The sequence below is a fragment of the Gymnoscopelus braueri genome, assembly GCF_963280865.1.
Source record: "Gymnoscopelus braueri genome assembly, chromosome: 10".
Taxonomy (NCBI): domain Eukaryota; kingdom Metazoa; phylum Chordata; class Actinopteri; order Myctophiformes; family Myctophidae; genus Gymnoscopelus; species Gymnoscopelus braueri.
In genome coordinates this window covers 30,017,671-30,034,737 of record NC_137611.1, presented here as the reverse complement: position 1 = coordinate 30,034,737, position 17,067 = coordinate 30,017,671, and the positions used below count along the sequence as shown (strand labels likewise).

The following is a 17,067-nucleotide window of genomic DNA, read 5'->3' as shown; positions in this document are numbered from 1 at the left end:
TGAAGCCAGAGACTTTTTGTGATAAAAAATGCTGAGCACCGTAATTCTACAGTATAAATGATTTCTCTATCTCACACACATTTCACTACTTCATTTTCCATCTGGAGCCGGGTTTATAACTTCATAAAACTTGTCAAATGCTCTTCTTTCTCATGTGTGTGGTCTCATTAGCTAATTACCCTTTTATATCTTGTCATACTGTTTCACCTCTCTCTCTCTGTTCTTCCTCTGTCTCCAGCTCCACTCCAACTCTGATAAAGGCGATGGCACAGTGCGCTACATTCTGTCCGGCGAGGGGGCGGGATCTATCTTCGTTATCGATGAGACGACGGGGGACATCCAGGCTGCCAAAAGTCTTGACCGCGAGAGGAAATCCCAGTATGTCTTGCACGCCAGGGCCATCGACCGCTGGACCAATCGCTCACTGGAGGCCGAGTCAGAGTTCATCATCAAAGTCCAGGACGTCAACGACAATGCACCCACCTTCCCGGATGGACTTTCCTCGGCCACCGTACCCGAAATGTCAGATGTCGGTAAGACAAGCATCCTCTTCTGAAAGTGTCGTGCTAATGGCCATCTTGACCAGAAATGCAATCTTGCAGTCTAGCAACTTGCAGTTTTATTATTTTTTATACACTCAATACATGACAATGTGGAGATAGAGCATTTAACTGGGACTGAGTCTACTATGGGCCAGTGTTTCCCAAACTATGGGTCGGGACACTTTTTTGGGTCATGGACCCATTTTTGTGTCGGGAGTAAATGTGCCTTTTTTTCTTCTTTTTTTATTTATATTTCCTATATTTGTTTTATTATTATTTCAAAAGATTCTCCCAAAAAGACAAAACCTCACAACACGTAGTCTAAAATAGGGCTTATTTTATTGATAAATATGATCTGTAATAATAGTAATAATACAAATCTACAAAGTAACTTTTAACTAAAGTTTTTAGATAATTGTATAGCAGAGTAAAAAAGTACATTTACCTGAGATATTGTGGAATAGAAGTATAAAGTATTGAAAAATGGACATACTCAAGTAAAGTAAAAGTACTGTAAAAGTGTAATTATGTACAGTTCTTGAGTAAATTTACTTTGTTACTTTCCACCACTGGTAAGCAAATGCAACGGTTGTGTGGTAATGACTTGGAATGCATTGGTCTTAAATGAACCCTTTCACCACAGATTAGTATTTAGAGAAATACAATACATTAGAGGAAATACATTCCCACTTCTTTACCAGAGGTGGTTGTACTGTACATACAGTATTGTCTGACATGTTGGGTTATTTCACTTTTTCTCTCATGTCACCACAATCAGGGAAGCTGGTTCCCACACCGGCTTCCCTGAAACGCCAGCTAGGCTTTGTGTAACGTTTGTGCCGTATCGCTCAGCCAATCAGGTAAGCCAACTGGTTGGGTTGGCCAATCAGGGAAGGGGTGCCTACACTCCTCCCAAATACACAGAGAGTTGGAGAATACTCTTCTCAAAAGAGTGTGATACCAGCAATGACATAATTGTACAAGGAGATTGTAATGATAAAGCAAAAAGAGGGTCATTCAGTATCATGAGTTCCTCAGAAATGCGTATTGATTTAGCTTTCACCAATAGACAAGAAAGAATAAAGGAATCTTACAATACAGGGTTGTCCGACCACTATATGGTTTTGATTGAGAGAAAGATCACAGGCTACAAAAAGCCAGAACCGTGTAAAATTCAAACCAATCTCAAAAAGGCAATTAAAGACATTAATTGGAATGACCATTTTGCTCATAGTAAAGATGATAACTATATTTTCTTCATGGCTTAACTTCAAACGTTGAAATGAAGAAAGTGAAATGCACACCAGCTCAAAGTGAGAATCTACCCTGTTTATATGGAAACAGTAGAAGAAAGGAAAATGACCTCTCGTGAAACAAAGGGACAATGCTATTAAGATGGCTCTTAAGAACAAAGAAAATGAGGAGGCTTTTATTTATTTCACTGACAAATAATGTTGTAATGGCATATTATGATGTTAAGTGTTCATTATGTTGTCATGCTTAATCTTATCTAGATGCCTGTGCTATATGCTTTATGTGTTTCCTGCTGTGTGATCGTCCCTATACTTGAATGTTGGATTGCTTTTATGCTCTCGTAATGCATCTTGTTAATGCTCAATCATTTTACACACTCGTCTGTGCTTATGCGTTTTGTATGTTCTTCTATGCTCCCTGTAATGGTTCTTTTTATTGTTTGCAAGGTTTTGCTCATTTGTCTGTGCGTACAGTATGTGTTAGGTAAGGTCTTTTACTGCAGATGAAAATGTGCCTGTATGGCTAAATCTGGCCCATTTAGCATGGTGCATATAAGATGATCAGGTTAATTCATGTTCCCTGAAAACATTGCGGGAACGAACAGAAATGTTCCGAAATCGTTCGGGAGTGGATGGGAGTGGGAGGCAAGGCTGTGAAAATATAATCTCCTGCCCAGGCATGCAGAGATGAATATAAAAAATATATATATAAAACATGTGGATTTTTTTTTTTTAGGTACCAAGTTGACCTACTGGCAGTGTACACAAGAAGCTTTGCCCTGATCAGCCCAGGCAAAATTTTCTCCAGACAAAACACACACGCACACACCCACGCACGAAACGCACGCACGCATGCACACGCACGCACAGACCGACCCTGTCCTGCAGAGCCATGCTGTAGAAATCTATTCTGTGTGTCAAAACTATCACCAAATTGAAAATTGTATCTAAATTCATAACTAGTATAATACAGTGATATAATGAAACATTCTGTTTTAAATAAACCTTTTTCAACGTATCCCCTAAGAGTGTGCTATTTGCACAACTAGGAGGCTAATTTTGGATTCTTCCCACTTGCAATGTAATATTGAATCAGATCAAACCCTGGTTAACTCTCATAATCAAATATTGCAGCTTCCCATCTAAATATCCTCTTTCTCTCCCTTTAACTGCTGCTGTTGGTATTTGTTTTGTTTTAAGCTTGGATATCAATACCTAATTTAAGACTTTTGTCATGGTAGCCTAAGTTCACTGATGCAATAATCCACAAGAAGAATTTACTAACCCCAACCCAAAGAGTGATTATGTGTTTAAATTCTTCGTTAATACGTGTTACCAAGCTTTTTTTGGTTGCGTTGCAATTATTTTAAGTCAGCCAGAAAGGATGTTATTACGGTCTTATAAAATACAGTTTTTAGTATAAAAGAAAATTGGGGGGAACATTTTTTAAAAACGCTTTTTGAGCTTGTTAAACGACTTTTGTTTTGACACTCTTTGCGTGATGAAGTAGGGCATTAATTTACGAAAAAACATATAAAGTTGAAATATGTAGATAAGAGGTTTCTGCCCGACAGCGACCTTTTAACAGTATGTTAATGTTGGGGTTGCACCCCTGGTTCCCTGTGACGTGTTCTGTATGATTGACTTTGTATAAAAATATACCATTTGATTTAAGATTCTAGTGGAGTGTGAAAATAATATATATATACATTTCAATTAGTTTTGAACAAAATGCCTCAAATCATGAACGCAGCGTTTCATTGCCGTGAAACTTTGCACGCACATTCCCACTGAGTCTAGATTGAGGAAGAAATGCCACCCCTTTTCACATTGGCCTATTATAGCACCATCAGCAGGCCTATTTTTGCAAAACACATTTTTGGATATTACTCCTATTTTGTCCAAACATCAGGCAAATCGGTACAAATTATCTCTATGGCCATGTGATCAAGACGGATCTGTCTGATTTTTCATATTCCATGATGACTGGCTAAGATATGCATCTTATCGATGGCCAAAATGCAAAACCTCCTATCTGAAAAATTAACATTGTTGGGAAAATGAAAAAGAAAACTACAAAATGTTGTATCTTTTTTGCACAATGCTATTTTTTTTATATATATTCATAATTCACCGTTTCTGGATTTCTGGATTATATTACAATATTATATGTTAATTACACTGATCTCATATTGCAAATGCAGATAGGAGGTTTTTCCCCACTTTTCCTGGATAATTCTGCAGATAGGAGCTTTTGCACCGTGATGTTAAGTGATTGCATAACTAAATAATGATAAATAGTACAGGCTGTAAATACATACATTTACAGCTGCAAACAGTTGCATCAGTGATGTGGTCTAGGTTTGTTTTCTGAGGTATACAATAATCATTCCCTGCACGAGATGCGTGTGGTCGTGGGTATACGCTAGCGCATTTTCAATTGATGAAATGGTTAGTAGACTGTATACGCTTTTTTCCAAAAACAACAACAATTAGGTGGACTACAAAACAACTGGCCCAGGCACCCCTCGACATAATCCCCCCTATACCCTCAACTCCAACACCTGAAATACCCCCCCACTCCCACAACCCCCATTCCCCCCAACCAGCACAACACCCCCCCCAAACCCCCACCCACCCAAACCCTCACGCCCTCCAACTCCCCTAACTCATACAACTGGATCACCAACCTTGTGTCCGGTGTGGATAGTGGAATAGTATGTAAGATCATTGAATGTCTTAAAGAGCCTATAAGCAAGGAGGAAAGACGGATGCCTTGACCCTAGAATCACCACAGCCAGGGAGGAGATGAGAGCAGCACACAGGGACTTTGTCGCTGACCAAAAAGGAGAGGGTCTGAGGGAGAAATATAAGTGGAGGAAGGAGGAGCTATATCAAGTGTATGCAACTGGAACAACGGGAGCTGACCCAAAAGATCAGGGACATTAAAGAGGTGCATGTTAACCAGAAACATGGCAAGAGCTGGAAGCTCATCAATGACATTTCTGGCAGAAGCTCTTCTCAGACTTCCAAGATCTGGGGAGAAAGCGCAGAGGAACGAGTTGAAACATGGTACCAGCACTTCAAAACACTCCTAGGAAATCCTCCTTCAACCGAAGAAGAGGATGATCCGAGGATGATCCTGTCTTCCATGACCTTCCCAAACCAGACGGTTCACCATGGATGAGTACCAGAGGGCCAAGGCTACTATCAAGTGAGGCAAGAGCTGCAGGGAAGATGGAGTGACAGCAGAGGTTCTGATGTATGTGCCCATAGACGAGGTGGTGTTGGATTGTATCAAGCACACACGTCTAGCAAGCTGCCGAAGCTGTGGAGCAAAATGATCATCGATCCAGTACCAAAGTCAGGCGAACTCACCAAGGCATTAGCCTGAGCTCACAAGTTGCCAAGACGGCTAACAGGAAGATCCTCAACCGGCTTAGACCCATCTTAGACCCTGTAATGAGAAACTCGGGCAGATACTGGTGCTGAGGAGGATACTGGCAGGAGTAAGGAGCGGAATCTTTCAGTGGTGATCACCTTAATGACTTCCAAAAGGCTTTTGGCACCATCCACCGGGGGAATCTGATGAACATTCTCCGGGCCTATGGAGTTCCTGAGAAGATGGTTCAGATGATGGAGACAAACTACTCGAGGCAGTCCAGGACTTCTAATAACCTGGGCCTGGACTGCTTCAATGGAACAGGACCTGAAGGTCCAGGGGGGCACTTGACTGGAATGCCTTGCATGGGATGAGGAGAGTGTGGAAATCAGACATGGGAGAAGACCTCAAGAGGCGGCTGTTCGTATAGCTACAGTGGAGTCAGTACTGCTGTATGGGGCTGAGACATGGACCGTCACAGCACAACAGGAAAGGGCCTTGGATGGAGTCTACACAAGAATGCTATGAATGGCACTAGGAGTCACATGGACGGACCACATCAGAAATGTGGTCCTCTACAGGAACCTACCATGGGTCACAGACAAAGTCAGAGAGAGAAGGATGAGGCAGGGCACTGCGTCAGGGACCCATAACTAGTGGCAAGCAAACTAACACTATGAGAGCCAACCCAGGGCAAAGCCAGGAGAGACAAGAAGTGCACCACCTACATAGATGCACTTCGGCGTAACAGCTTAGCCAACAATACTGTAGAGCTCAAGACCCTGATGCTAGATAGGAGAGTGTGGAGGGCAGCGATTCAGTAGTCCCAAGTTGGTGTTGGCTTGACCACACTCACACATCGCAAAGACCCTATTCTATATGATCCGGCCTAACTGACCCATGCCCCCCTCAACATAATCCCCCCCATACCCTCTACCCCCAACTCCACCACCTGCAATACTCCCCCACTCCCACAGCCCCCCCCCCCCCCCAACTGCCAGCCCACACCTCTCCACCTCCATAACTCAAACCCCCTTCCCACTTCAGGGTTCCCGAGTTGGTGTTGGCTAGACCACACTCTCGCATCGCAAAGACCCTATCCTGTGTGATCCGGCCTAACTGGCCTATGCCCCCCTCAACATAATCCCCCCCATACCCTATACCCCCCAACTCCACCTACTGCAATACTCCCCCACTCCCAAAACCCCCCCCCCCCCCCAACTGCCAGCCCACACCTCTCCACCTCCCTAACTCAAAACCCCATCCCACTTCAGGAGTCATGAGTTGGTGTTGGCTAGACCACACTTTCACATCACAAAGACCCTATCCTGTATGATCCGGCCTAACTGGCCTATGCCCCTCTCAACTTAATCCCCCCCATACCCTCTACCTCCCAACTCCACCACCTGCAATACTCCCCCACTCCCAAAACCCCATACCCCCCAACTGCCAGCCCACACCTCACAACCCCCATAACTCAAAACCCCATCCCACCCGCAAATCCCACCCAACCCATTACCCCCACTCCCAGAACCCCCGGTCCCCATGCCCCCAACCAGCACACCACAACCCCCAAACTCCACCCACCCAAACTCTCATGCACCCCCCACCCCATACCCCCCTAACCACCACCCACACCTCCCACACTCTATAACTCCAAACCCCATCCCACCCCCATACCCTCATACCCCCCAACCGACACACCACAATATTTTCACAGGGTTGTTGGCTGCCACGGTGTTCACGTGTGATTTTGATCTGCAATTAATAAAAAATCACGACAATGACGTTCACATTTAAGCAGCAATGACAACCTCTAACCACAAGTTCAAAATGCTCAATGCCAAAACCTCCTATCTATACCTAAAAATGACCTCCTATCTACATAGATGCACATAGGAGGTTAGGAGGCACAATAGTTGGGCTTACAAACAAACATTATTTTAGTTAAATAATGCTTTTTTATGCTCATTTTGAGATCAAGACATTCTACAGTACTGTATCAAGTATTACCATAATTTTTTTTTATCAACTCACACTCTTGGTGTGATAAAAGTGTCACCACCTGACACTAATCATTAGCAATCAACAAGGCAATGCAATTAACTTGACAGAGTTACTAACAAATACTTAACTAGTAAGGGGGAAGACACTTTTTTATTTTGAAAATAATAGATGACTACAAACTGAAAGACATTTAGACGGTCTACATAACATAGAATTCCCAAGTTTCAGCTCTGTCTGCTGCTCAACTAGTTCTGGTGCAGATAAGAGGTTTTGCGCTTCAACATTTTAGCACTAATTGGCACTGAACAAGATAGGAGGTTTTAGTCAAATGACTTTTTCTGACAAAATGAGGGGCGGGACTATCTTGCAGACAGACTGAGCATGTGCAGCATAGCCTATAGTCCTCATCCACAGTGAAATCCGAAAATCATGAAATTTGCACATAGGAGGTTTTGCATTTTGGCCATCGTTATGTTTGCAGGAGTGGCTTGATTTGAACAACATGCCTCAAATCATGAACGCTGCATCCGATTGCAAACACAAAACTATGTTCTACACTCCCACAAATCAACATATTGTGTCTGTGCAATAACTTCACCAACTTTAATCCCTCAACTTCTACAGATTCCACTCCATCTCTATAATGACTGAATTCTGAACATTGCTGGCCCACAATAATCTACCTGACCTGGCGGAGACCTGTGCTCCGAAGAGCACTTTTTCTAGTTGTATATTATTATTATTATTATTATAGCAGCTAACAAAGTTTCTGGGATAATATGACTTAGCCAATATGAAGCTGGAGGCCTTAAAATATGTTTCAGATGCCTCAGTGTTATATTATTCTTAGAAATGCAGCTTTTACAATTCCCATAATGCACTACAGAGCTAGCCCAGCCGTGATGAATGAGTTGGAAAATGGCTTTGGCTGATCCTGTCTGCTGTGACATGGACAGGCTAATGGAGCATGGCTCTTTACAAGACCACAACAGACAACACAGACAAGATACACTGCAACTGATAAGGGACATCTGGGGAAAGTACAGAAACTCTCACACAAGTTAACTCTGGTGATCTTGGTTTGAGGTTATGGTTAAATCAAATCTATAATCAATCCAACATATTCCTTTTTCCTGGTTCCCTGTCCATGTTGAATCTATATACTGTACATTGTTAATCTGCTATGAATACGCAGTTTGAGCTTTTAGATTTGAGGATTTGTCTATTGCATTAGAATGATGTTATGATTCTTTGTTATGACTCATATTATCTAATCTTTTCAGGAACATCAGTGTGCCAGGTGACAGCGTCAGATGCAGATGACCCCACCTATGGGAACAGTGCTAAGATAGTCTATAGCATCCTGGAAGGACAGCCATACTTCTCTGTAGACCCAAAGACTGGTAAGTCGTTTCACTGTTCTCGTGACCTACACCAGTGGTTTTCAACCTTTTCAGGCCGCGACCCCCCGAAATAATCATATTTGAACTGGGGACCCCCCACCCTGACAAGCACTTGTAATTGTAGGAGTTGAGGCATTAAATTTGGTTTGACTCTGTTCCACAGATAAAACTAAATTGTGAAAATATCAGATCTAGTGTTCTATAAACTTTATAATGTGTTATTACACTAGTGGAATGTATGGTCTATTAGTAAGTGTTATGATCCAGTATTGTATTTATTTTGATGAGTTGACCTGACTTTAATCCCCTTTATAACACCTCTGCACATCTGACCTACAATATCTCTCTTTATTGTCAAAGAGAGACTCCTTTTACCTAATGAAAGCAATCGACATGCCTTTGGGTTTCATGACCCAAAGTCCCTGCATATACTTGGAAACTGAATCTTAACTTCCTGGAGTTAACCTTAGTGCCTCAGTTGCATCCTCCCTGGTGGGCATCTTCTTCATCTCAGACTGCAGAATCAATTTGCATTGCGGTAGTTGTAATATCACTGTAGGAGAAGATGGACTTGCTGAGGAAGTATATATGTATGAATAAGTAATGCTAATGTTTAACAATATTCAAAGATGCCGGCTGCTTCCTGGAACACGGTTTGTGATAATAATTATCACAATAATACTAATCATTATCATAATCATCTTCTTTGTAGTGTTCTGAAATGTTATTGATAACTGACATATCTAGCTAGCAACTGGCTGGATAAATCACCAGACTGCAGTCGCGGAAAAGAAATAAAATATACAAAGAGTTGTCAGGAAAGCCGAGACAGTTCGAAAACTCGCTGTGAATGAAGCCACACCTTGGAGAGATCACACATTAGGCTGAGATGAGTCTGCAGCTTCCTGAGAGAGGGAATAATCTATAAGCACTGGCATAACGGAATATCAAAAAAGACTATTGTCAAACAAACAACATTGCAAAAAAAATTATACTCAAATATTTGCAGCAATCGTTAGAGAAGCCAGACGTAAGATGGTGACAATGACCTAGATTAATCGAATGCAGCTCCCGTAGAGAAAGTGATTATCATGATACAGTATGGGCAAAAAAGTAGAGCGGTCTAAACAACACAGCAAATATACCTAATGCTAATGTTTGCAATAATCACTGTATCATCCCATATATGTATTACCATTCGCAATTTTGTTTGGCAAGGTAAGAGGAACACTTACACAGGACTTTTCGTCCTGTGTACTGTATAAGCAAGGTTAAATCACTTTAAGGCAGATACTGCGACACATGCCGTTCAATACCTTCATGCATTTTGCATAGAAACTAACTTGTTTGTACAGGCAGTCACTACTTTCTTTCTTGTAGAAATTATTCTTGTAGTGAAATTGTTATTAAAAACTATTTTAATTGGGATATGTCTATGATTTTCATGTTGCCATTTTTGGTAACCGTTTTAGAAAAGCAGTTAAGAGGGTTGGAAGTCCTCCGCTGCATATCGTGCTTACCATGCCTCTAAAGTCAATGGTGACTTTAGAGCCTCTTGTGACTTAATGCTTTATTATATAATCAATGATAGAACATCTCAAAAACTAAAGCAGAAGACTGACAACACTCAGCGATTATTTGAAGACCCCACATCAGGCCTCAAGACCAGAAGTAAGATGTAAGAAACAAAGCAAACTGTGATCTTTGACAGTTCACTGAGATGAATGGACTGAACTGTCCTGAAACAGGGAAATAACATAATATGAATGCTGAGCTAGAGTAGCCAAGGAAACAAAGTAACTGAACTCACTGATATTTGGAGCCCACATTGGACATGTCAGGCATCAGGCAGTGAAAAGACAGCAACTGCCTGGGAAGAGACAAAAATATACACTCAAAGTACAAGAGTTGTAGGAAGAATACTCAGTCCAGTCTCAGTCCAGTTCAGTCACCATCCCAGGTGGGAAACTTGACTTGCAGCTACAGGAGCACAAGACATACAATAGTCTAATGCAGTAAGCCACACAAATAACAATGCAGTTTTCAGTGTGTGTGCATGTCCTCGTGTGGCAATGGTCTAAGGCTAAGCCAATGGTCTAAATTTTGGTCAAATACAAATCGGGGTCTTTACAGTATATAGTTTAACTAATAATAATACTTTTTATTTATAATGCACTTTACATTTGAAACAAATTTCAAAGTGCAATAAGAACAAATGTGCTTCACGATAACAACAAAAGTGCTTCATAAAATAATGTTTTTGTAACTAAGAGATTAAAAATAATGTCCCGACTTTCACACTCTTCTCAAGTTTCACTTGTTACAGTACTTCACCAGGCAGTCTTATGGCAGGAGGACGAGGTGCGTCTGTATTATAACGTCATGCACGTACTGGTATGAGCTGTGATTGGACCACTTTTGAAGGGACAGACCTTGTTTTAGACAACTTGGCCTATGGCCATGGTGAAATTATAATTGATTTAAAATGTTAGTCACTTGCCTTTTCCTATACTTACCACTGACTACTTCTTCCTATATGATTAAATGACCCCATCACTGTTCGCATTCTTTCCCTGAGTAACCATCACACGCTCATGCAATGCACTAATACACTCAAAAGGGACTTATACTTAAAAATGTGCCTCATACGGTAGTTGAATACATGGTCAGGCCATGGTAAGAAGTGCCATTTGCATCACCAGCTTCACTGTCAGTAGACCAAGCAGTCTTTTAACCAGCTTTGGAATGCATGGCATGCATTGCATTTACACTTTCAAATATTGATTTTGTTAAATTAGAACATCAGCAGGTGGGGATCAATCTATAGGTCCAGGAAAGCTTGCCCGCAGCTTTCACCAGAATGCCTAAACCTAAGCTGCAAGGCTGAAAAGAGAATCTGTACTGTAACGCAAGATAAAATAAAATTTGCATTAGTCATGAAAAACAGCTGCACTGTTGGCAGCAACAATGTGCTGCACTGAGGTGATAGGCTAAATATCCCCTAGACAGGTCCCATGTAACCAAGGGCACTGAGGCTCCAGGAGCAGTAAAACTCCTTTTGGCCGAATTGTGGTGCATTTTCAATATACTTTTATTCTTCTTTATCTTTTAAAGTTTTTTCTTCTTTTCCTTTCTTGCATTATCTGTTTATTTAGCTTGTATTCTATCTTTTATCTTGGGCGACTGTGGGCGGCAGTGGCTCAGGGGTAGAGTGGCCGGTAGAGCAGCCGGATGGGAACCGCGAGGTTCCCAGTTCGATCCCGGGCTCCCCCAGAGTCAGTCTCCATAGTTTCCTTGGGCAAGACACTGAACCTTACATTGCCTCCAATTAGTCGGTCGGCGGTGGCTTGCCACCATTGGTGTGTGAATGTGGGAAAAGTGAGGATGCTGGCGTCGACTGTTCGCCACTTCACCTCCCAATCCCCCCCCCCCCCTGTACGAATGAATGAACCATTGTAAAAGAGATTTGAGCACTTGGAAAAGCACTATAAATATGCAATTCATTATTATTATCATTATTATTATTATCTAAACTATACTATACACATTTCCGTTGCCTAGTTGAGAATAACAACAACAACAACAAAAAGAAATGCATGCTGACAGCTGGCCACCTATCAACCATTGTGTTTTAATAAAATATGTTTTCTATCACTTACCAATGCTTAGCACTGCAGAACTGTGTACTTTATTCTACGAACTTCTGTTGTCTATACCTGTGCATCTTTGACAGCATGGTAACCGTCTTTAATCCACATCTCTGCATATTTTTAAGCAGGAAAGAATTCAACCTCTGGGCTGTTGACATGGAGAGTGAAAACTGTGTGGCTGTTACTTTTTTTCTCGCCTAGCTGTGCCACCTTGGAATTATGCTGTGTTTTGTTGGGCTCAGACAACGTCACCCCGCCCTTTGAAGGTCCAAACCCTATAGCGTGCTCTTTGACACACCTTGTGTTCATTTCCTCATTTTTCACCATGGACTTGAGCCACTATCCACTTCTGCTTTTACTGTGATCACTGTGGCATCCTTTCCGTGCGGAAACAAAGACAAGGCCTTCAGAGTTTCAAGCGCATCTTTTACACAAGCCAACTCCAATACAAAGAGGCTCTGTGTCATCTTTGTACAGATTCCTCCACATTTGGCTCTTTCCTTGACAGTGTGTTGTCATCAGACAACTCCTGGAAGAGCCTCACCAAGGCTGGGTTCCCATAACACTGTCACTGAAGTGCATGATGAGGACAGCCAGTGGATGTCAAATATGCTCCCCACTCTTTGTGCACGCATACCGAGTTCTGCTGCGGCCACTTCCAGTTGTCACAAATGCTTGGGACTTTGAGGAAGAAATGCATGCAAGAAGTTGATGACCTTTTGGAAGTGGCTGGCCTGTGTGACTTTCTTGTCCATGTTGTGTATTACAAGCTCTAGCTTGTGGTTCATGCAGTGGATGATTAGATCGGCATTCGTTCAATCTGTAACAAAGCTGCCCACTTGTATTTTCATCTTAGCAACTGTCAATTCCATTGATATTCAAGATATATCCAATCTATATCCAAGATATTTTTTTGTTGATTCCCTGCTCACTGAGTCATTGTGAAAGTGTGTTGTCCTGTCTCTCCAGGTCCTTCAACAGCATCTATCTAACATCTGCACACGTGAGATGTTAGGTAGCCAATAAAGCCAAGGGCTGCACACATGGTACCATCATCCACAGTGCTCTGTACACGATGATGTGTCCAGCAGGTTGTTGAAATAAGATTCGCAAAAACTGAGATGGCTCGAATGGAAAATCCATCGGCAAGGTGTACTTATGATCATTCATTTTGGCAGCCACCCACCCTGGTCAAGTAAAGCTCTGGCCTTACAATGGCACAAAAATGCTGATTTGCAATAAACATGTTTGTTATGCACTTTTTTTACCCTTGACTTAAGATAAGATTCAGCGCATGTGCATACTGTAGCAAAGTACTGAGGCAGGGCCAGGTGCAACACTTTGACTTGCAAGCCATTCAAAGCAGCAGAGGTCATGACAGGCAGCAGCCCCAGTTCATATGAGTTCAAGTTCATAGGTCTAGTTTTCTCTGTTGACATGTGACATCTCCTTTGTTACCATATTAAACACAGATGATTTAAGCCAGGGGATACTTAAGACAATCAGAGAATTACTCTTGAATCAATGTACCTAACTCGGATGGAAAGCTGTGCATGGTAGCTCACATCGGTGGCACTCAAGTAACTATCAGTATAGTTCCTCTTATTGATGGATGCTGCGGTTTCATCAGCCCCTCTAAAGCTAAGCTCCTGTCTGCCAAGTAATGACACTGTCAGTCATTCTCCCCTCTATGGCTCTGTTTTCCTCACATTGGCATTGTGCTTTTCCACTGGCAGCTTAGCTCCATCATCTAAGACATGCTCAAGTCAGACACGCCCCAACAGATTAAGCTTGACCACATAGCTTACGGCATCTCAGGTCATTCCATGTTGATGCACTGCCCTTCCCCCTTCCAAAGTCTTCTTGTCATTAAATCCGTGTTTTGTCCATGTCCTAAATGCAATGGAGCGTCATTTCAGACTCACTGGCAACCATTCAAATGGACCCCTTCACTCACAAATGTCAGAAATACAGTTTCACAGTTTTAATACACTTTAAAGTCATATTAGATTGTATTTCAAGCACCCACGAATCTTGAATAGTGATTGCCAAGCATTACATACACTACAGTACACCACATTCACTATACAATCATGATATATGATCCAGTCTATAGACGAATCCACAGACGCGCTGCCTGTAGGCAGCCATAGCTGAGGTGTCAACGCTCCACACCGCGACAGGCAGCGCGTCTGTGGATTTGTCTATTAGACTGTATACTATGTGTGTATACTGATACATACTGTACAGTAAATTACTTTTTACTACATTCACAATCATCTTGATGATCATCTTGAAACTGTGTTTATTTAGATAGAAGATACGCATAAGGCGCTGCACAGTTGGATCTCAACTTTAGAATAACAGAAAAGGGACTAACCATGGCCCTCAGTTGGATGGCTTTTTTCTCAAAAGTTTTCTCTCAATTTAGTCATTATGCCAATTCCCCCTCCCTTTGTGTAAGTTTGTTGTCACTGGTCATACTGTTTGGTCTTGGGGAGAGTGTCAACCACGTATAAAAGCTACGCAACATGATTTTTTTCTGTTGACAACTGATTTGTTTGAGGAGATGCAGACAGCATTCAGAGAGGCTGACAGAGGCTGGAATGAAAGGGATGTTCCACTGGAACGCAAACGCAAATGTTTCTGGCCGGGATGTTTTCCTAACAACGATCTAGCCAATTTCAGAGCAATTATCCATTCAGGCTATGCGATGCCGGTTGGCTTAATAGAAAACTAGCCATTTTCAGAGCAGTTGTCCCTCCAAGACGGTCCAGCCATGAACTTGTCATATTTTCTAGCATGTCTACCCAACTCTTGAATTCCCACTCCATTTATCCCAGTTCCTCTCTTTCTGAGCCAAACATGCCCCCAGACTACACAAAAAAAGGCTTGCTGAATGTTGTATGAGAAAACCAAATATCAAGTTGCATCTTTTGTGATACAGGGAGAGTGCTTTCAAAGCATTTTACAGACAGTGCAAATGGACTTCAGATACAACACGGGGTTTTGTACAAGAATTGTATGCAACTTTTATTGTGCGTGCGTGCGTGCGTGCGTGCGTGCGTGCGTGCGTGCGTGCGTGTGTGTGTGCGAGTGTGTGTGCGATCGGTTGCATGTGTCTGTGCGCGTATGCACGTGTGTCTGTGTTGAAAAAGTAGAACAAAGCGAGTGTGAGTGTGCTTTGTACCCATACTTTCACAGCCTGAGACACTTACAGAGTGAATCACGCTGTGCAATGTTTTAATCAATTCTTTTGTGCCTGGAAACTGCTTATTGTGTTCCCAATCAATTAGAATTGATTAAGTTTCTGCACAGAGCGTCTGACATGACAGAATGTGATAAATGTGTGAGCAGCAGCAGCTTCCCATGATAAATGCGTACACTGCAAGAAATGGCCATTAAATGAGCAATTTAATCTTCTGGGAGCTTATTTTACCAAAATCTGAAAAAGAGGGAATAAAATACAGAAAAGGGCTACCAGTGTTTCCATACATAATTCAATTGAGGTGCCTGTCAATGTCTTAAAAGACATGTCAATGTCTCCAAAACCACCCCCATGTCCTCCTGCTTGGTTTAGGATCCTCTGTCTATCTGAACTGTATCTGTCTTTCTTTTTTAATTTATTTTAATTTATTTAGAGTAGCCAATAATTTTTTACCCCCTTTTTCTCCCCAATTTAGTCGTTATGCCAATTAATTCCTCCCCACACACATTTCTGTGTGGTCACTGCTGTTGTATCCTAATGATTCACCTGCCAGTGAGGTGCACCCACCGGGAGCACGTAGGGCCTTCGTCCTACTCCTCCCGCCCAACACTCCCTGCTGACAGGTGCCGCCCCAGCCCGTAGGAGTATGTGCAATGACCAATATCACCCTCCCTGCTCGGCTTTCCTCCCCCGAACATGGGCCAATTGTGTTCGTACAGAAGCCTGATAAAGCCGGATGCACCACGGTGGATTCGAACCCACAACCTCCGTGGTGGTGGACAGGGACTTTACCACTGCGCAACCCGAGCGCCGTATCTGTCTTTCTACTTTATTTTTTACAGTCTATCTCAGACATGCAAAAGTGTCACTTTTCAGCTACAGTCACCTTTTTGAACCCAAATAGGGCAATTGTGTGACACCTGACCCGAAAGAAATCAACATGTTGTCACCTTTTTCACCTCGGGGCTGTTTGCATGCCTGCTTATCTAATTGAAGAACAAGTCTGACCACTGTTTGTTAAGAGAACACAATGAGAAAAAGAACATGTAATTCATGATATGCCGTGACCAGCTTTAACAGGTTGCATGTGAGCTAGGATGTAGGCCTACTTTTGTCATGATCTTTATCACTCTCTCTCTCTCTCTCTCTCTCTCTCTCTCTCTCTTTCTCTCTTTCTCTCACTCTCTCTCTCTCTCTGCCATACATACAGTCTATCTCTCTGCATCCCTAGCTAAATCCCAATACCCAAATTCACCCCTCATCGCCTCCTCCGTCTTAAAGCATGACCCGGAAATGTGTCCCAAATGTTAATTTGCTTTTGGAGTAGTCGGGGGCACGGAAAGAGGAGGCTCCATAAGCCGCTTGGAGCGAGGATACATCAATTATTGTATCCTTCATGTCTCCTTTGTGTTTTTCTTTCCCGTCAGAATGTGTTGTTTCGTGAGAATGTTTTAAAAAAAAATCTCCTGTGACATATACATTCTCCTCCTCCACATGACAACCCTCAGGGATCCAGCGATCCAGCTGTGTGATGCAATAAGTAATTGCCGTCAGCTGACACTGATTGAGTGAGGTGCGTTCCCATTCCTTAAAGCAAACCACAACCCAGTCCATCCTCGCCT

At 42.4% G+C, this 17,067-nt stretch overlaps 1 protein-coding gene across 1 annotated transcript in view; it reads left to right on the top strand.

The window, feature by feature from the left end:
• LOC308093501 (cadherin-18-like) overlaps window positions 1-17,067 on the top strand; it is a gene marked incomplete at both ends in the record, with an annotated part of 166,825 nt that overhangs the window by 32,558 nt on the left and 117,200 nt on the right. Inside the window, 2 exons of the mRNA XM_080439838.1 lie at window positions 239-533; window positions 8,468-8,587. Coding sequence (XP_080295964.1) covers window positions 239-533; window positions 8,468-8,587 — 415 coding nt within the window. The remainder of the gene's footprint in view (window positions 1-238; window positions 534-8,467; window positions 8,588-17,067) is intronic.